At 38.8% G+C, this 21385-nt stretch overlaps 1 protein-coding gene across 7 annotated transcripts in view; it reads left to right on the forward strand.

The window, feature by feature from the left end:
• The window catches only part of PAK6 (p21 (RAC1) activated kinase 6), a 62266-nt gene that overhangs the window by 36300 nt on the left and 4581 nt on the right, over nucleotides 1-21385 (forward strand). For all 7 annotated transcript variants that reach the window (XM_034417873.3, XM_087875627.1, XM_034417874.3 and 4 more), the window contains 6 exons: nucleotides 4891-5520; nucleotides 13640-14128; nucleotides 15137-15270; nucleotides 16332-16458; nucleotides 18610-18735; nucleotides 19215-19349. In XM_034417873.3, coding sequence (XP_034273764.1) covers nucleotides 4891-5520; nucleotides 13640-14128; nucleotides 15137-15270; nucleotides 16332-16458; nucleotides 18610-18735; nucleotides 19215-19349 — 1641 coding nt within the window. The remainder of the gene's footprint in view (nucleotides 1-4890; nucleotides 5521-13639; nucleotides 14129-15136; nucleotides 15271-16331; nucleotides 16459-18609; nucleotides 18736-19214; nucleotides 19350-21385) is intronic.

Consider the following 21385-nt stretch of genomic DNA (forward strand, 5'->3'; position numbering starts at 1 on the left):
CGGCGTAAAGCCGCACTTCCTACAAAATAGAAAGATACCACAATCCAGGCCAAAGAAGGAAGAAAGCCAGGCTTTCAATGCCTATGGCTATAGGTAGGAAGACAAGGGCGTCTCAGGAGCAGAGCTTTCAGTGCCAAGTCCCTCTTCTGCCCCCATGAAAATCATCCCCCACCCCACTCACTCCAGTTAAATGTGCGTAGAGTGATAGGGTTTGTTTTAAACGGATAAAAAGATCTGTGCTGCTCATTATCAAAATCAAGTGGAAGTGAGAACATTGCAGGGGAACTGGCCGCTGCTTGAAACGCAGCTCTGCGAATTGCGGCTGATCCTGATGCTGGTAGGCAGAGGCAGAATTCTTTTTTTCTTGTTTTCCTCCCCAAAAATTAAGATGCGTCTTATATTCCGAAAAATATGGTATATTCAGATTTGTTCTTCTTTGTTAATGTAAACATTGTTACTAGGAAAGATTATGGCTTTGAATGAAGGAAGTGATAATCCCTGAAAAAGGGACTCTTGTGTCTTCCATTCTTCTTTTCACAGTGAGAAGCCTAATCCTTTTGCTTGTATCAGTTTTGTAAACCATAAAATGGTTGACAGACCAAATCAAACTGTTGCCAATAAAAAAAATAGCCAAACATAAATGCATGTTTACACACAGACTGTGATGATGCCATTACCATCAGACTGAAGAGAGAAGACATAATATTTTGTTACTAAGACTTGCTTGTAGTTATTTGCTGCCTGTTTTCCAGTTGTCCAGAAGATGTGCAACATTTACCGTATTTTTCAGAGTATAAGATGCACCTACCTTTTTTGGTGAGGAAAAGAAGAAAAAGAAATCTCCCTTTGCCTCTGAGCAATTTTGCCTTGTTGCCACAAACAGGAGCCTGCTTTACTTTCAGTTTCATTTTTAGCATAGCTTGATTAGCACAAGGGAAAAAAAATCTGTTCCAGCAATTTATCTCTTTGCAGCAAACTGCAGAGCCCTGTGCAAAACAGCTGAGAGCAAATCAGCTGAGAGTTGGGAGGCCGATCCAATCAACTTGTGCTAATTAGGCTGTACTGAAGCTGAAAGGAGCTGTTTTTTCTTGCTGTTTCCTTGCAAGGAGGTAACTGCTGCGAGGCAGAGGCCAAAGGGTGGGGCCAGTGGGTGGGCGGGGCTACATTCAGTGTATAAGACACACCTAAATTTTCACCCCCTTTTAGGGGGGAAAAAGTTGCGTCTTATACTCCGAAAAATACGGTAAATATTATATATAGAGAAAGAAAGAAAGGTTTGACTTGTTTCAGAAATGTCATATATACCGTTTTCCCGAAAATAAGACATCCCCTGATAATAAGCCCAATCGGGGTTTTGATGCGCTAAAATAAGCCTCCCCCGAAAATAAGCCCTCCCCGAAAATATTTAAATGCAGAACTGGAAATCAGGTAAGACGGCAAGAGGACCCCCATTTTGCTCCATGCGCCCCAAAATAATAAGACCTCCCGGAAAATAAGGCCAAGCACTTATTTTCGGGTTCAAAAAATATAAAACAGGGTCTTATTTTCGGGGAAACATGGGTAACAGAATAGGATATCTTTCAAGCAGCAGTATCTCCAAATTATTTCAAAACAGAGTAAGCTAGATGCTGGTATTTAGAAGATTGTTTAATGACTGACAGTTCCTTCTCTCTGGCATTTCGGAAAAGACTGTAATAAGTTAATTCTGTGGGAGTAAATGTTGTCCATTAATAATCACAATTGCCAGAGATCCCTCTCTATGGAGAATGCATGAATCACTTTTTATATATACAAAATGAATTTGACAATAGTTAGATTTCTATTTTCTAATATTTACGTAAATTGAACATGGAGAGCTGGTAATTTTCCATGATAACGCCTAGTTGAAAGATTTCTTAAGTTGATTTAGACCACCATTTCTACCATTCTTGAAAATTGGGTGGTGGTGTTTTTGTTTGTTTTTAACCCAGGGTAGCAATATAGATCAGGGTATTTGGTTTTTTTTGCCAGGATGCCATAATTTACTGGTGGATTGTGAAAATATAGATGAGTTCTACATGACATAGTTCTGATATTGGATTAGTTAACTGTAGCATTAAGAGAATGTGTGAATGTGCTATCAAATATCCGACATTGTGTTAAGAAGTTTCCAATCAGCAGGCCATCTTTCTATGCTTCCTAATCAAGGTATTTCATATGCTTAAATGAGCATTATTAAGTAATAGCACTAGCACTTAGACTTATATACCGCTTCACAGCCCTCTCTATGTGGTTTACAGAGTCAGCATATTGCCCCCAACAATCTGGGTCCTCATTTTACCCACTTCAGAAGAAAGGAAGGCTGAGTCAACCTTGAGCCTGGTGAAATTTGAACTGCCAAATTGCAGTCAGTCGGCAGTCAGCAGAAGTATCCTGCAGTACTGCATTCTAACCACTGCGCCACCAAGGCTCTTAAGAAACTGGTTGGATTCAAATACTGTGTTAAGTCATAATGTGGTATGTTTTGTTTGTGTTAGTGTAATATGTGACCTCAGCTATTTTGATTAATTTTATGCTGAACAAAGTTACTATTGTGTGTTCAAATTAGCATGATATGTAAATCCAGGCATTGAGAGCTTTGTTGAAAGACCTTATTTAGTTATTAATTTGATTTATATCCCATTTTTACATATGATTATAAATAATAATATAAATATTTTTGTATAACTCCAGGTGGTATACAAAATGCTCACATTTCCTGTTTTTCCCACAATTACGGTGAGGTCAGTAGGACTGAGAAAGAATGATTTTCATCCAGTCATTCATTCCACAGAAAGACTAGAGCCCATGTCTCTATATTTCTTGTGAGAGAATAAACTGGAAGACATTATTCTTAAGTAACTAATGAAGTCTAGTGCATACAGAAAAAATACAGAACTATATAATTAAGCATTAGCAAGCAACACATAGCTGAGACAGATTTGAGTAAGCAAAAGTCTATACAGTCACGTTCAAAGTTCTAATTCAAAGTTACTTTGATTTTTGGGAAATAAATTAGCAAAACCATTTTAAAAATTAAATGAAAATTATCCCTTACAGGTAGTCCTCATTTAGCAACCTTTTATCATTATGACCGTGATGAAAAGTAACTACATCAATCCTCACATTTTCAACTTTCACAGTTCTGTAAAGCAAAGGAAAGCTGAAGTAAGATTATAAGCACAGTCACAGTTTTACTTAGTGACTGCTTTGCTTAATGACTGAATTGCTGATTCCAATTGTTGCTAAATGATTATTTGCATTTAAAATTATCCGTATATGGATACAGTGAATCCATCACCTAAAATGCAACATATTCATACATTCAATAATGCATGGTAAATGTTCTGGAGATGAAAATAAGAACAGAACACTTTTTAGAAGATGAAAGTATTTGCTCTATTTAAGTCATGACAGATACTATCTTCTAAGATGGACTGTGATTTACAGCAGCTTTTCAGACTCTTTGCAAAGGTTGGTATACCACCCTGTCACAAGATTCTAGTATATATGGCTAGCAGTGTACAATAAAAGCATACAGATAGTCCTCGCTTAACAAGCGTTCAAAGTTACAACAGCCTTAGAGAAGTTATTTTATGGCCTGTAAAGCACTTCCAGCTGTTGTAAAATGATGTGCTGTACCACTCCCCAACCCCAAAGACCAGGGGTGAAATGCTCCCGGTTCGGACTGGTTCAACTGAACCGGTAGTGATGGTGGCTGGTGGTTTGGAGAACCGGTAGCGATGGCGGCGCAAGGCTCTGCCCGGTTGTCATTACTTCCTAGGAAGTAACCTGTTTTTTACCCTCTGCGCATGCACAGAAGGGTTTGCACATGCGCAAATGTTCCAAGCGCGCATGTGATGCACACACACTTCTGAACCGGTTGGGAAGGTAAGTAGATTTCACCCCTGCCAAAGACATATGACTGCATTTCAGGCACTTGGCAACTAGCTCGCATTTACAACTGTTGCAGTGTCTCACAATCATTTGACTGCCGTTTGCCACATTTTTTTGCTGTTTTGAAGTGATGGAGCGGACGCCATTGCTATACTGAGCCTCCCTTTGGAAAAATAATATTAATAGATTCTTAAGCTTCTGATTTCCTATGTAAATGAGTTAGCTGAGTTGTAAGACAGGTAGAGGTAGGTGTCTGGGCAGGAAAGTGCAGCTATTGTGTTCCAAGTCAATATCTTTGCATAGTTAAAATAATTTTATAAGCTTATAACTAGTTTCCTGTGAAAATTAATTCCTTTTTATTTATTACTGAATGTGTATATCTTTGTGTTATTCACACCAATACGTCTGATGGATTGTGACTTTAGAATTTGAGTTATCATTATATTAGATATAAAAAAAGAACATTTATTTGCCTTTACCTTTCAACATATTATTCAGTAAAACAGTAGTAGGCAGTTAAAAAGAGATTGTGTATCAGATCATATAATTGGTGCATAGTGTACATGTTTGCTATTGACTAAACCGATATTTTTCTTTTCTTGCATGTGGTTGTGTGAACTGGATCTTAGTAATTGCTTCAAACTAGAAATTAAAAACAATGGCAGGCAACACAAATGTATTGTAGATCTGCTGTATTTGGAGGTTTAGCCTCACTTTTGGATAGACTCTGTAACACTTGATTTGTTAGTAGCACCAAACCATTTTTAAGTTGTTGAGCACTGTGCGGTAAATACAAGTGTGATTCTCTCCTTGGATCTGCATTTTCAGAGTGAACTAGGGATAGTTCACTAATTACGTACAGTATGTAGAAATATATGTAAATTTGTCCCAGATTTAGATATTCCCTTTCTTAATGAATGAGCAGATGACATTAACTTTCCTCAATTAATCAATTAATTAATTGTTTTGTGGTAGACGGTTGTGCGAGCCAGCACATTTGAAGTGGAAGGATATATCTCTGGAATACTCAATGACATCCAGAAGCTCTCCCTCATCAGTTCTAACACCCTGAGGGGTAAGAGCCCTACTAGCAGGAGAAGAGCCCAGTCGCTAGGACTTCTAGGAGAAGATGAACCAACTGACATATATCTACACTGCGCTGAACCAGACTGGGCAGACAAATATGGAAACTACCTCAACTGTAATGGTGGAAATAAATCGTCTAGAAGGCAGACCTTATGGCCTGATTACAAGCCCATGTTGGACGGGCAGGCTCATTCCAATAGCCTAGTCATGAAAGCTCAATCTCTTGACCCTTCAGAGTTCCAAGGGGCAAATAGCCACTTTGCCCCACTCTCATCAGGTTTTCAGCACCAGCAATACATACCTGTTCCTGAAGTAAACAGAGAAAATGCTGTAGCAAGAAGAAACTCCGAAGAGAACTATGGTCAGCCCTGCCATGGGAGCCAAGCTAATTTGAGGCCACCTGGAGAAGGTAGTCCTGGCTCTAAATCAAGGGAAAACAGTTTGAAGCGGAGGCTGTTGCGAACTGTGTTCCCGTCATCCAACCCTTCAAATAAGATTGGAAACAACCCACAGATAAAGGTATGTGTGCTTAGTTCCCTAGAAGGTATTACATTAGTACCTTTCTAGCTTGAGAGCTTCCAAGTTCCAATTCTCAAAGCAAATATTGCTTTGAGAATCTTCTTACAACTCATCTTCTTACAACTTGCAAATCATTTCAGGAGGTTATACTTATATGATGAAGATAGCCTTAAATATATGCTAATGTTAAAGTTTCAACACATATTACCACATGCACAGTGTATGTATATGTATTTCTTTCAATTGCAAGATGTCTTAGAAACCCATTTCTGCTCTCACAAAAACTTTGCCTGTCAGTGTCATTGTTTATTTGAACATACATTTCTTTCCTTTATATAAGAATTAAATGAAACACAATCTAAAACATTACTCTAGTAAGTTGGGGAGAGGCATTAGCAGGGACAGAGAAATGGCCAGAAAGGAAGAAAAAATAATGTAATTTCCACATCAGCCATTTTATTCCTTCATGCACATTCATAACCTTCTGAAGACGATGCTGGCTGGAAAAATACAAATTTCTATGTATATTGTTTCTTGGACTTTCTTGTGTCTCACATTACTTCCATCTTCTTTGCTAAGTGTTTTTATTTTTGCCAAACTGCCTTCCAAAAAATTAAATCCTCTAGTAATAATTTTGTTTCTTCTTTTGATTAAATCAACCTGAGTCCAGCTTAAACCCATTTGTTTTACAAAATATTTCAATAGCTATTTTTATTGACATCATTGATACCAGATTAATTTTGTTCATTTTTAAGGTGGCAATTTAGTAACTATTGATCGCATAATTATAGTGTCCAGGGCCAAACTATCCAATCTGTTGAGTTGTGCATTTAGTGTGTTTGAAAAAGAAATAACGAGCACTGGAAGCGTGTTGAGACTAGTACTACAGAGCAAAAGGGGAAAGATTAAGTCTTTTCACCAGTGCTAAGTTCCAAATGAAAATGTGGTCTGGCATTGCTATTTGCATCATGAGGGAACTCCCTTTTGGTGCTCGTCAGACTTGAATGATTTCTTTTGCCTTGAAAGTGGCACCTTTTCAGAAAATAGCTCTGAACCTGGCAGGACCAGATCTACTGTTTGGCAGAAAGAAAATTTTGGATGTCATTCAAGGTTAGCAATTGTTAAGTGTTTAACTTCTAGCTACATTCCCCCACCCACCCCCCGCCAGACATGGAAAGAGAGAAATGCTTGCAGAATTTTTTTCTCCAATATACCAAAATAAATAGGTAGCAAATAACATACTGTACCCAAAATGAGAAAATGGAATAATAAATGGTCTATATAGCTAGATTTAATAATATGTTAAAGAATTGAGTTAGTTTTATATTAACATTATTTTCTGATTTTATTAGCACTGTTATATTTTTGGTGGTATCTTCTCATATCTCCGGTTTTAATATTTACCAATCATACATATACATACATATGCATATATATACCTATACATATACATATACTCGAGCGCACACACACAAACATACTTGGCCTTGGACATACCTTATCCATCTGTGAGAAAGAAACTGAAGAGAATATGTACAGATCCCTGCTGACTCAGAACATAGTCATAAATAAAAGAAAGATGTGGTGGGAGAGCCCAGTAACAGCAACATTATGAACTGTGAGCAAGAGAGGCCACAGATCATCTGCTGAACCTAGAATGCCTACCAGTGTGGTTTTTTTAATCTGGTCTTTGCTGACAATTCATTTTGCATCTGTCATTTTGATATGAGTCAGCTTTCATTTGTGATCTAGACCTATTTTCCCATGATTTCATATCATTGCAATCTCATGTTGTGCTATAAACATATTTAAAATGAAATATAGCATAGCTAGTTTAGGTTAAATGATGTAGAAATAAATGAAAATATAGGTATGTTTATGTTGCTTTTTTTTTAAATGGCGCATAAAATGTGCTGAATTTAGAGTGTACAAGTTACAAAAGTGGACTCTGAGCCTTTTCAGGTGCCCTAACAAAGCTGGTGATTTGAACACTTCTTGTTATCGGGAACATGTCTCAGCTGGACTGAAAAGGTATTGTAGGCAGAAATGAGGAAAGTACATTTCATCAAGTAGTACTAGTAATTTTGCATGCTGACAGTTCTCTCTTTCTGCATTCACTCATAATGTACAATGACTGCAATATATACTTTCATATATGTATACCCACAGGTGTCAAAACAAAAAAAATGCATATAAGGGATGCTATGCAAGATAATTAACTATATTTGCTTGCAGTATAAATATTATTAGGCCCAAATAAGGAGAATCTCCTATATACTTAAATACACATCATTGTTTTTCATCTAATTAATACAGAATTGTAGAAAACATGACCTGGCCTCCTTAAACCAGCATCTATTGGTTCCATAACTGGTCACTTAAGATCTGTTTTCTGATATAGATATGTAAGAATTATTGTCAATATTGCATGGCTGTGCCATAAGTAAGGCTAAATATTACAGGAACATTAACATTTTATTGTGATAAGAACATTTAACCTAGCTCAGAGCAGGGGTGAAATGCTCCCGGTTTGGACCGGCTCGGGTAAGTAGGTAGCGATGGCAGCGGGCAGTTCGGAGAACCGGTAGCAAAAATCCCTGCCCCCGCCCCCCATGCCCAGCTGAGCTGCGCGATGATCAGAGCCTTTTTTTTCTTTAAAATGGCTCTGACCAGCCAAGCTCTGACGATCCCAGCTGAGTTGCCTGTTAATCAGGCAACTCGGCTTGGATCGCCAGAGCCATGTAAAAGAAAAAAACTTTTTTCCTTTTAAATGGCTCTGCCTGCTAATCGGTAGCAAAAATCGCTCCCCCTTCCCCCCTCAGCTTGCTTACTTTAGCTCCTGGTCGCAATGCCTTGCTGTAATCCCTGCAATCGATTGCATCAGCAAGCAACTGAATCTCCCTGCCTGCAATCAAGCAGGCAGGGAGTTGTGGACTTCAACTCCCAGAATTCCTCAGCCAGCAAAGCAAAGCTGGCTGAGGAATTCTGGGAGTTGAAGTCTACAAGTCTTAAAGATGCCAAGGTTGGAGACCCCTGTTCAATTGGGTAAGTTTTTTTCCCCTTTGGGAGCTTTAAAAAAATAGTTAATTGGGGGGGGTTTTAGTTCTTTTTTTAGACCTAGCCATTTAAAGTTTAGGAAGTTTTAAATTTAGCTGCTTTTATATAAAAATAAAAATAAATTAAAATAAAATAATATTTGTGCAACTTTCTGAGATTTAGAGTGTTTCTGTAGTGTTTCACTCTAACTACACAATCACACAAAATCTCTCAAAGCTGTATGTGGAATTTTGTGTGTGTAAAGTGTGAAAGTTGGCTTTTTGGGCTTTTTGTGGCTGTGTGAGGTTCCTGCTTGTTGCAGGGGCCATTTTGGGTCTAGCACAGCTGCTTTTACATTGTGGGTGAGCCAGTTGTGTTATGTTGTGTTTTGTAGGTTAAAAAAGGGCAAAGAAGTGACATTGACTTGGCCACGCCCACATGACCAACAAGCCACGCCCTCCCAGTCACCTTACCACCAAGCCCCGCCCACTAAGCCACGCCCACAGAACCGGTAGCAAAAAAATTTAGATTTCACCCCTGGCTCAGAGATATACCATAAAATATTAAGATTGATATCAATCTTATTAGACAAAATCAGGAAATCAAGTCAACAGGAAAGCTAAAACTACTTTTACTGATAACGGCTATAATAACAGAATCTTGCAAGTCTGATTATGCTGTACCTCCTTCTCCTTATAGTTCAGTGAATTAGGGAGGCATCTATCTGAACTGTTTCCAAATGTCATTTTCTTCTGGATTTAAAAAATGTGTCAGCTCTTTTGCCTAGGTAACAGTCCTTACATATTTTCTTCAAGGTTGTCTTCTGTACTCTGTACAGGTGGAAAGGTTCTTAAACATAATTTAGTCCACATCTCTGACATTATAAGAATCCACTACTATAGCAGGCCTTGTTGAATCCTTTTTCCACTCACCAGTCATTAAATTAATTGGGTGATCCTCAAATAGATCATCAAATACCTGGTTTATTAAACTTGACTTACTGTGATGATGAAAACAAGTAATTCCCACTCATTGCATTCTTTGAGGAGAAAAATCTGATAGGGATTTGCATACTATAAGGTAGCAATGATTACCAGTGGCTAATGATAAATCTCAATAGTAATTCCATGGCGATATGATAATCTTTTAGATACCATAAATTCATTTAAAAGAATAAAACTGTTTCATAAAACTTTTCTACAATTCTGTCAGTTTTTATATTGGCCATGCATTTATATTCCAACGTGCATAACTAGATATTTTCTAAATCAGGCATGTCCAAATGTTTGGTTTCCCTAAGCTGCATTGAGTGAAGAAGAATTGTCTTGGGCTGCATATAAAATATATAATAAAATATATAAATAACAAACTTCCTTTATTTTTCAATATTTTTATTTTGGTCTTCTGGGGCCACATTACTAGCTGTCCAGTGCTGCATGGGTTGGGCATAATCTGTTCTAAATTCTTCAAAAAAGAAATCAGATTCCTTTTGAATTAAGCCTGTACCAACATAATGCCAACACCGATTCTATAACATGACTTGCACTGAGTATTTTCTCAGAATAGCACTGCTATAATGACAAATGAACATATCCAGGTAGTTATATTTTCTCTCACATCAATCTTTTATTAGTTAGATTTCTAACAAAGCATTTTCAATTCATCTTGCTTAATTCTGTGTATGAGTGGCATCTTTAATATATTAATATATATGTAATGAATGTTTTCACTTTGTGATATCACAATATCCTTCTGAACTGTCTCGGAAGATTCAGAGTGGGAGACAACAACTTCCAGGGCTGGATCCAGTTGATGTTGGGAGAAGTTCAGCTCTGGATCCCTGCAATGTAAAGGGCCCCACAGCTCTTCCCATTCTTATTTAACATTTACATGAAATTGTTAGGTGAGGTCATTCAACGATACAAGGCTATGTACCATCAGTTGTACATTTCCACCAGGGTTGGTATTCACTTACCTTTGCTACTGATTCGTAAATGTGAGCATGCTTGCTACGCTCGCACGCACCTCTTCCTCCACACATGCACAGAGGGTCAAAAATGGGACGTGATGATGTCCAGGCAGGTGGGCGGAGCCTCCTACCACCAGCGCTACTAGATCACGCGATCCAGATAAAGCCGGCTGAATTTCACCACTGATTTGCACCCTAGACCACCCAAGTATTAGTTCCCAGGTTCTTTCCTGGGTTTTGGAAGCTGTGGAAATCTGGATAGGAAGGAACTGGCTTTTACTCAACCATAAAAAGACTTAATGGATTTGGGCTTTAGGGCCCTTCAGTTCAGGAGATTTCCCTCTTTTATTCTGGATAGAGTAGCACTTCCACGCCCAGAGTTGGCATTCAAGTCCCTCTAGATTCTGGCTCCCAGTCGATGAGCAGGGAGCAGTTGTGGTCAGGTGCATCTGTGCAAAACTCCATCTTTTGCAGTAATTATGCCTCTTCCTGGAACAGGAGGATTATTTTTCAGTCATTCATACCTAAATTACTTCAAAGTGCTTTACATCTGGCTGTCCTTGAAGAGTATTTGGAAGCAGCAGTTAGTCCAAAATCCAGTGGTATGCTCATATAAGACATGGGCATTAAAAGCTCCACTGGCTTCCAGCAGGTTTTTGAGTGCAATTTAAGGTGGTAGTGGTCAGCTATAAAGCTCTATAAAGGATGGGGCCAAGTTCTTTTCAGGACCACTAATTCCCAATTATGTATTTGCTCATTCCACAATATTTTTCAAAGTAGGCATGGTCCGAGTCCTCCTTTGAAACAGCGCCATCGAGTGGGACCTAGGAAATATGTCTTCTATGTCATGGCACCTGCCCTATGGAACAGAATCTTCCCTGAGATTGGGTGACCCCAACTCTTCTAGCCTTCCAGAAAGTCCTGAACACCTGTCTTTATCCTCAGGTTGTTAGCAGAGTCTGATATGTATATGCCTGCTTTCCTATGATACTATTTTATTACTTTTTGATTGAGAGAGGTAGTTATACAGGTAATCCTTGACTTACAACCTTTCGTTTAGTGACTGTTCGAAGTTACAACAGCCCTGAAAAAAAGTGACTTATAACCATTTTTTACACTTACAACTGTTGCAGCATCCCCATGGTCACCTGTTCAAAATTTGGGAGGTTGGCATCATGTGATCACCATTTGTTACCATCCCAGCAAAGTCAATAGGGAAAGCCAGATTCACTAAACAACCACATGATTCATATAACAACTGCAGTTATTTGCTTAACAACTGTTACAAAAGAGGTCGTAAAATAAGGCACAACTCATTTAACAAATGCCTTGCTTAGCAACAGAAATTTTGGGCTCAATTATGATCATAAGTCAAGGACTACCTGTATACATTCTATAAAATAAATGGACCAAAATATTTATATTCTATTTTACAGAGTGGGAGAACAGAAGAGAATAAAAGCAGAAAGGGAAAGAAAGTCCCTTCAACAATAATAATATGGAATATAGGTAGTAGCTGAGTGATTGGGTGTTCAGAATATAACCTACTGATTGAGTCTTCTGGACTCTATATAACAGAAGAAAGATAACACTACTTCCTTCTGTTGCAGATCACCTTTATATTGATCTGATAAAAATTTCATTTGAAATTCCAATCCTTATAGCTGCTCAGCTGGCATCATTCATGCAGACCTTGAAGTTCTAGAAGTATAAAAAAGCCTGAAGGGATAAAGAAATAAAAAAAGAAATAAGCTGCAAATTGAGGACCAAACCTGCTGGGGACATATAAAAAAAACATATCTTAAACGGTTGCCTGATTGAACTGGTGGAGATTGTGAGGAGAAAGTAAGAATAAAAAGAATGGAGAATTAATTTTAAATAACATTATTTCACACAATTATCTGTAGCAGGTCCCCTTCTCTATAATAATGTTGTTAAACATCATATTTTAATATATTCTAAATTTGTTTATTCAATAGTTGTGCATATATAATCATGGCAATATAGAAGAGTTTATCACCTATTTTTATTGGAGTGCCATTGTTACAAATGCATTTTTGTTTTTAATCTCTTTTTTAGCTTTTAAAGTTTATCATTAGAATGGTTCTTTTTGTGAATAAGATACATAATTGAATATTTGTTATGTAGATAATAGATATGTAAAATGTTCTGTAGCATGAAATCTAATTGTGTAACTTTGTGGTATATATATTTTGAAATAACACCTGGGCAATGACCAAGTTAAACTATTGGTCTTGTGATGTATTAAAGGTGTTCTAACAAGAAAGAAAAGTGGCTTATTCAGGTGACATATTTTTTCTGAGAATATACAATAATATAAACTTTTTTCTCTATTGAACTTCAAGTACCCTTAAAACAGTTGGGAGAGGGATTGTGATGCCACACAAGATACTTACCTCTTTGAAACTCAGCTAAAGATAATAAGCACTTTGCTTGTTGACTGCATGTGATAGGTTCTTTACCTCACTTTATATGACTTTAAAAATAATAAGAATTTTGTTTCTCATCCCTGTTCTAGCCATAAATATGAAATTGCACAAGGTGATGATTTTACAATACCTATCATACATATGCATACATACTTAAGGCAAGAAAATTGTGGCAGCATATGAAGGTATCCTTCAAATAGAAGAATAGAAATTGCTCAAGAAACTCTCCACCATTTGAGAGTGCAGGACAGGAAATACAGGCAAATTCATGTTGAATGTTAGAACAAATTTCCTAACAAAAATATTAGTTGAAGAATGGAATCAGTTATTCTGAGAGATTGTGACTTCCCTCTGCTGAATGTTTTCAAGTGAAGACTAGACAATCATGTATCAAGTATGCTTTAATTTGGACTTAGATATTGAAGTGGCTCATTACAGTGTGTGTGTTTCTATTGGGCAATTTTTCCCCAAGATGGCATCCTCTGCAATCTATATGTGTGCTATTTCAAAATACAAAGAATACTTTAATCTCCATTCAAAACAATTGTTTCAATAATTCCATTTATGTAGATTGCAACAGTAATGTGTTGATTCAAATACATTTAATGTCTTTATCTGAATTGACAGTTCAGCTAATGATATATTTTCTTCTATTCTTTACAAGCCGAACCCCTTCTTCAGGGCACCCCAGCACTGGAGTTCACCACACAGTCCTGCCGCCAAATCCCAGTCTCTTCCCTCTGACCAGCCTGTGCCTGATTATGCTAGGATTTCAGAAGCTGGTGGTTCCCCTCACAAGTCCCCAACCATTGAACATAGAATTGGCTTGCCTCAAGGTAGGCCATCGCCAGCAGGGTCCCCACGGAACAGACACACCCAAACCAGCTCCAGCAACCTTCATCTTCCCCTGGATGCTAAAGCACAGCCAACCAGTGAAGATCCAGCTGTGGTAACTCATGAGCAGTTCAAAGCTGCCTTGAGGATGGTGGTGGACCAAGGAGATCCTAGGACAATGCTAGAAAGCTATGTCAAGATCGGTGAAGGATCTACGGGTATTGTCTGTATTGCTCGTGAGAAGCATTCTGGAAGGCAGGTAGCAGTGAAGATGATGGATTTACGAAAGCAGCAGCGGCGAGAACTCCTTTTTAATGAGGTGACTAAATTAATAGATATTAAATGTAACCTTATTTGCCCAAAAGTACATAGTGAATAATGTCAGTGAGATGTAGTACTGCATCTACAAAAGAGGCAGAAGAAAGATTATTCATTTGGCTTTTAGAGATTGCTTTTAGTGCCATATATTCATATCATTTAATAACTCTTGTACTGCACTTTCATCAAGGATACTGCGCCGGTTTAAAAGCAGTTTTGAACTTCTGCGTTCCTACCCTGTTAGAAATGCTGTAGCACTGAATTGATTTATTTTCAGATCATCTGTGAGGTAGTTGAAATTGTTGCAAAGCTGGAGGGGAAGTGTTTTACTTTTTAAAAATGATGTACTTCTATTTTATTTGAAAGACCTCTTTCTCCCCTCTCTCTCCAAATTCCTGAGCTTCAGGAAAATGCTGGCAATCTGGCCTCCAGAACCTACAGTAAAAGCAAGTGTGAAATTGACAAACATTTTGTCAGTTTTCCTCTGAAAGGACTATGGTGTTGGGTTTTGTTTTCTGTTTTACTTTTATTTTAGTAAATTTTGTAGGAACCTGGGCAGAACAGTGAATTTCATTCCCTGTTCTCAGCATTTTGAATTGGCAGAAGCAGAAATGGAAGAATCTACTGAGAGTTTCAGGAATGAAAATGGTGGTACTATAGTGTGGAAGTGCCTGAAAATCATTATGATTTAGTCAAGAATATAATAGTCTCTATTCCAACCTTGAGTGTTGTCCTTCAGGTCCAAACTGCTCAGAATTTCCAGGAAAAGAAAAATATTGCAATGTGGAATAACTTTTTGTTCCAGTAGTATGACTTGTCAGTCCTTGAATTATAGAAGGACATGACATGAAGAACTGCATGTTGAAATCATGGGTTGTGACCCTTAACCATAGAATGAAAGTCACCAACCTGGGAAGGCAAAAAGAGAATCTTCTAATTGGAGATATATCACATCAGCAAAAAGGTTAGTGTGAATTATCAGTCATTTGTCTTTTGTCATCTTTCTCAGGTCGTGATAATGAGGGACTATCAGCATGACAACGTGGTAGAGATGTATAAAAGTTATCTTGTAGGTGATGAGCTTTGGGTGCTGATGGAATTTCTCCAAGGAGGAGCTCTTACAGACATTCTCTCTCAAATCAGGTAGGAAAAAAACAAGAATATATGAATTGCTCTCTTCTGATTCAACACATCTATCTTGGGCTGGTTTATTTAGAAAATCTCTGTCTCTGTCAAAGACCATTGAAATTCTGTGAAGCGAACCTGTGGCTTATAAATTGCACATAGCTCCAGGCTTTGTTTTGCACAATTTGCAGCACCATATTATAGAACAGCCAAAGAATGTAATTTCAGTCTGCTCTTATCATAAGGAATACCCAGGAAAACTCTGTAACAGGAGTGATGAGTAGACAAAAGAAAAGGAGCGCTTCTTCAAATAGCAATTAAAGTATCACATTTGTTGACATACTGATAATTCCTATCAATTTAATTCTTGGAGAATAAGAATACCAATAATGCCTAGTCATGAGAAAGAATTAGCTCCTGGGGGGTGTCCTGAGAACTATTCTCACAGATTCAAATTTGGCAATGAAATTAATTTAGCAATTTTCCACTAGAGCAGGGAAAGAGGATGATTTTGTTTTGTCAACTGAGTATTGTCTTGTATTTATTTATTGTTTATTTATTGGTTCGATTTATATGCCGCCCTTCTCTGGAGACTCAGGGCAGCTTACAATGCGTTAAGCAATAGCCTTTATACTTTTGTATATACCTGCTTAATAGGGCTTTCGGGGCCCCCCAAGCGGTATTCTTTTTTATACAAAGTCAGCTTATTGCCCCCACAATCCGGGTCCTCATTTTACCTACCTCGAAAGCATGGAAGGCTGAGTCAACCTTGAGCCTGGTGAGATTTGAACTTGCAGTAATTGCAGGCAGCCGGTGCTACTTAACAGCACTTTAGTCTGCTGTGCCACCAAGGTGTATGTACAGCTGTATGTGTGTAAAACTTGATTTTGGAATTCCAAATCACTCGTTCTGAATTTTTTGACTTTCTCTATTTTTTAAGAATGGCTGCTCATAATTCTTACTCTTAATGGAGCAGGAAGTGTCATAAATATCATGCATGCTATATGTGAACATTTAATTAATTGTTGCTGTATGAAATTAAGTTACTCCCACGTACAATTTTGGCTGCTGTATTTCAGACTGAATGAAGAGCAAATTGCTACAGTATGTGAGTCAGTCTTGCAGGCACTCGCCTACCTGCATTCCCAAGGTGTGATTCACAGAGACATTAAGAGTGACTCCATTCTCTTGACTCTTGATGGAAGGGTAATTCTTAATTTGTTTCTTTCATCTTTTTTGTTTCCTGCATTTTTTCTTTGGCTTCTCTTTGCCATAACTCAGGAGCTAAGTGTGCTTTTGTATGTAGGAAGTCCAAGGTTCAGTCCCCAGCATCTACACTTTAAAATAAGCAAATTAGGGGCCATATACACAGTTAGCAATTGTGTGAATTGCTTTTAAAAGATAAATAAGCTGCCAGTTCTGCCAATTTAGAGAATTCAATTGGAATTCTCAGGCATTGCTCCCTTCTGCATTTTTTGTTCCAGCTGGACTGCTCACTTGCCAGAGATACATTTTATCCTATAACCGGATGGGATTTGCAGTCATAGCTTGCTAGCCTCTTTTGAGAACCTACGTTTGAGAACCTGGGTATGGAGGCAATGGTTGGTTTGGTCTAGGAGGTGACCAAACCAGTGCCCCTTGAGGAGAATGGGAGATAGAAATCATCTTAAAACTCACCTATATTTCACAATGATTACCCTGTCTTCAGCTTTCCCTTTGGAGAATGTTTTTGAGATGGTGGTGGAGCTTCAGTTACAGAGATCCCCTAGAGCAGTGATGGCTAACCTTTTTGCCATCGCATGCCAGGAGAGGGGGGGCGGGGGAGGGTCGCGCGCGCACGTGCCCACGCGCATGTGTGCGCAACCTCCTCCCCCTCCTCCCCCCCCGCTCCTGGCACATGATGGCTTGGTAGGCCCGTTTTTCTTTCTTACCTGGTTCCAGATCCTCTCTGTGTATCTGGGAACGGCGAAAACAGCCTTTCCCATTCCCTTGGAGGCCCTACGGAGGCTGAAAAAGCCCATTTCCCAACTCCCGGTGGGGCAGGAAGTGACATTTTTTGCTGTCCCCAGCCTCCAGAACCTCTCTAGGAGTCTCTAGGAGCCTCTCTAGGAGTCTCTAGGAGCCTCTCTAGGAGTCTCTGGAGGCTAGGGACAGGAAAAAACGTCACTTCCTGTCCCACCGGGAATGGGGAAATGGGCCCTTTGAGCCTCCATAGGGCCTCCAAGGAAGTGGGAAAGGTTGTTTTCGCCGTTCCCAGATACACAGAGGATCTGGAGCCAGGTAAGAAAAAAAAAACGGGCCTTCCCCACCCCACCCCAGGCCCTCCAGAGGCAGGAAACAGCCTGTTTCCCTACTTCTGGTGGGCCCAGAAGGCCCGAAAATCAGCTGGCCGGCGCGCACATGCACTCCAGAGCTGAGCTGGCGTGCCCACTAATATGGCTCCGCGTGCCACCTGTGGCACACGTGCCATAGGTTTGCCATCACGGCCCTAGAGGAAGTTGATTTTCTGGGCCCCTTCAATCACACATTCTTTTGGATTATCTGTCTGGAGCTGGAGCTGGAGACACTATCAGCAGTGGTTCCATTCCTTTCAAAGCAAATGGTTCCAATACGTTGCAGGGGGAGAAGACATCAGTTCGACAAGTGTCCCTTTGTGGAATACCAGCAGGCTTCTCTGTGATATTTTTTAATACTTGCATCAAACTGTTAGGAGAAGATTCATTTCAAAGTTCTGACTTTAACCTGTAAATTCTGTGTGACTCATTTACCAGTACCTTCAGTTTCACCTCTTATAAATGGAATTAGCCTACATATTATGCTTCTCATACTAACAGTGGGCCCTCACTTGGGGAGGTATAGTGGGCAGGGATCCAGAAGAAGTACTGCTTGGTGATTGCCACTTCTCTAAGGAATATCTTTTTCCTAAAACCAGGTGATATAACTATAGTAGTTTTCTGGAGAGCTTTCAGAGAATAGTGGGGTGGGCTCTCTTGACTTAATAAGTTAGTTTATATTATCTTTATTTTTTTCTATTTTAATCGTTCTTTTGTGTTTTGTTTTAACTCTGGGTCTAGATTTGTGATTATATATATGGTTGGAGTGATATTAAAATGAATTAATACATTTAGTTTGAGAAAAGAAGCCTCTACTGTTATATTTAAGAGAGAAATTGTTTGCTGGACAGTTTGCAAAAGCATTGCAGTTCAAAATATGCAATGTTGAATTGAATATGTCTGGCTGCTTATCTCTATATTACAGCTTTTGTCTGTCTTCTTCTACAATCTCTTTACTTGCCCACTTCCTCTTCCTACTTTTCAATGTAGAATATCTAATGTTACCTTGCTTTCTTTTGTGTAGGTAAAACTCTCTGATTTTGGCTTTTGTGCACAAATTAGCAAGGATGTACCAAAACGGAAATCCTTAGTAGGAACACCATATTGGATGGCTCCAGAAGTTATTTCAAGGTCTCCATATACCACTGAGGTAATTATAGCTCCAGAACCTGAAAGGGATGGCAGTTTGAAATATTTTTACTAACTCCCTTATAGCACCTACCCTTTAAGATTATGACAAAGTATGACTCGATGTCTCCTCTGTATTATTATTTCTGATGCATATAATTCAGTATGCTGTAAACCATGTTCAGACAGAATGCAAGAAGCTGGCTGATGTGGCTATCTTATCTATTTCAGCAACTTACAGCTGTACATCAATGCAGACTTGGCATCACCATAAGACTGTTACAATAAAAATGTTACATTCATTACTTTTTGAAGAATTCGTTACAGTGAATGTACAGTAAAAATAAATAACAGAAGCAATGGCACAACAGTGAAAGCAAGATAAAAATGCCTTCGTGATGCAATGCTAGAAAAAAGGTTAATTTATAATCTTTCAGGTTCTGAAGAAAGTAGAGCATCTTTCTGCACATCATCCCCTCATGCAGTCTTCTGTTTTGGCAGGTAGACATCTGGTCTTTGGGAATCATGGTAATTGAAATGATTGATGGAGAACCTCCCTATTTCAGTGATTCTCCAGTTCAAGCAATGAAGCGGCTCCGTGACAGCCCTCCTCCCAAATTGAAAAACTCTCATAAGGTGAATATATTTATAAAAATGTCCAGCTCTGTATGTTGTAGCAGCTGAATACACTTCTAAATATTATACACAAAAATATTTAGAAATAGCATGAGCAGTGTTTGCAGGGGATTCCTCTGGCTGTTCTTACCTTTTGCTTTTGTATAAATGTGCATTATTGGGGAAACCGAGTTTGACCATAAATCCACACTCTTTAAATTGTATGAATACTTGCAATGAAGCAAATACTCTTTAACACATAAACTAGCATATAATACAGCCTCTCTATTTCTGTGCTTAGAGAGGCTTTCTAAGTGATAGAGATGTTTGAAGTAAGTCTGGCAATCAGATTGAACAGATTAACAGTTGGAAGGGACCTTGTAGGTCATCTAGTCCAACTCCCCACCCAAGCAGGAGACCCTACACCATTTCTGACAAATGGCAGTCCAGTCACTTCTTGAAAACCTCCAGTGATGAAGCTCCCACAGCTTCCGAAGGAAAGCTGTTCTATTGGTTGATTGTTCTCACTGTCAGAAAATTTCTCCTTATTTCTAGGATGAATCTCTCCTTGATCAGTTTCCATCCATTATTCCTTGTCTGGCCTTCGGGTGCCTTGGAAAATAGTTTAACCCCCTCCTCTCTGTGGCAGCCCCTCATATATTGGAACACTGCTATCATGTCTCCCCTGGTCTTTCTCTTCACTAGACTAGCTCATAGACTAATCATAGAATCATAGGACTGAAAGGGACCTTGGAGGTTTTTTTAGAACAACTCTCTGTCCATCGCAGGAATCCTTATACCATTCTGAACAAATAGTTGTTCAATCTTTTCTTAAAAGCATCCAGCAATCGAGTACCCACAACTCAGGAGGCAAATTCTTCCACTGGTTAGTCATTCTCATTGTCAGGAAATTTCTCCTTATTTCCTGGTTGGATCTCCCTCTGACAAGCTTCTATCAAATTGCTTCTTCTTCTGCCCTCAGGTGCTATGGAGAATAAGCCCCCTTTCCCTTCAAATATTGGAAGACTGCTATCAGTCTCTCCTGAGCCTTCTCTTTGTTAGGTTAAACATAGTTAGTTCCCTTAGCCATTCATCATACGATTTAGTCTCCAGACCCCTTATCTTTGTTGTTGTTCTCTGCACTTTTTCTTGGTATCTTTTTTGTATCGTGGTGACCAGAACTAGATACTGTATTCCAAATGTGACCTCACTAGAGTGGTATAGGGCAGTACTGTCACCTCCTTCTGTGATTTTGTTATTATCCCTCTGTCAATGCAGTTTAGGACTGCATTGGCTTTTTTCGGCAGCTTAAGCAGTAGGTCCACGCGGACCTACCTAGGTGTAAGTCTAGAACACCCACAGCTAGATCTCTTTCATAGGTGCTACTGTTGAGCCAGGTACTTCCGATCCTGTACCTGACCATCTGTTTTTTCCTATCGAAATGCAGGGGTTTATTTTTCTCACCACTAAACTGCACCTTATTGATAGGGCTCAATGTCAAGATCCTGAATCTTGAGACTGTCTTCCAAAGTGTTAGCAATTCTCTCCAGCTTTATCTCATCCGCAAGTTCCTCTGAGCTAAAATATAGTTGCACATCAGATACAATGAAATGGTACATATGGTAATCTTCTTCTGCCTATGAGAAAAATCACATAGATCTAAGGTATGTTCAAATGCTAGAGATGGCAGAATTTAGCTTAACCGTCACTCCTGCAGACTGTTGCTGACATCTAGTGGTAAATACGAGATACATTTTTTTTCTAACAAAGAAACCTGTAAAAATAAATCAAATCCTGGATTTTACAGATCTATGATGCAGGATGTGCTTGAGTATGAGAACAGATGGCTGTTCAGCCTTTGTCTAGAGACCTTAAGTTAAAGGGTACATGCAACATCATGACTTTCATCTAAGTCATTAATCAAAATCCAAGCAGGTACTTGTGGTATTCCAATTGAGAATATTCTCAAAGCTGATGTGGGGACATGAATAGATATTCTCAGTCATTCAACCTATTATGAATCCTTCAAGCATCTGTATCATCTAGCCTTCATTTTG

Source organism: Pantherophis guttatus, chromosome 1, assembly GCF_059756535.1.
Source record: "Pantherophis guttatus breed Tessera chromosome 1, ASM5975653v1, whole genome shotgun sequence".
NCBI classification, from domain to species: domain Eukaryota; kingdom Metazoa; phylum Chordata; class Lepidosauria; order Squamata; family Colubridae; genus Pantherophis; species Pantherophis guttatus.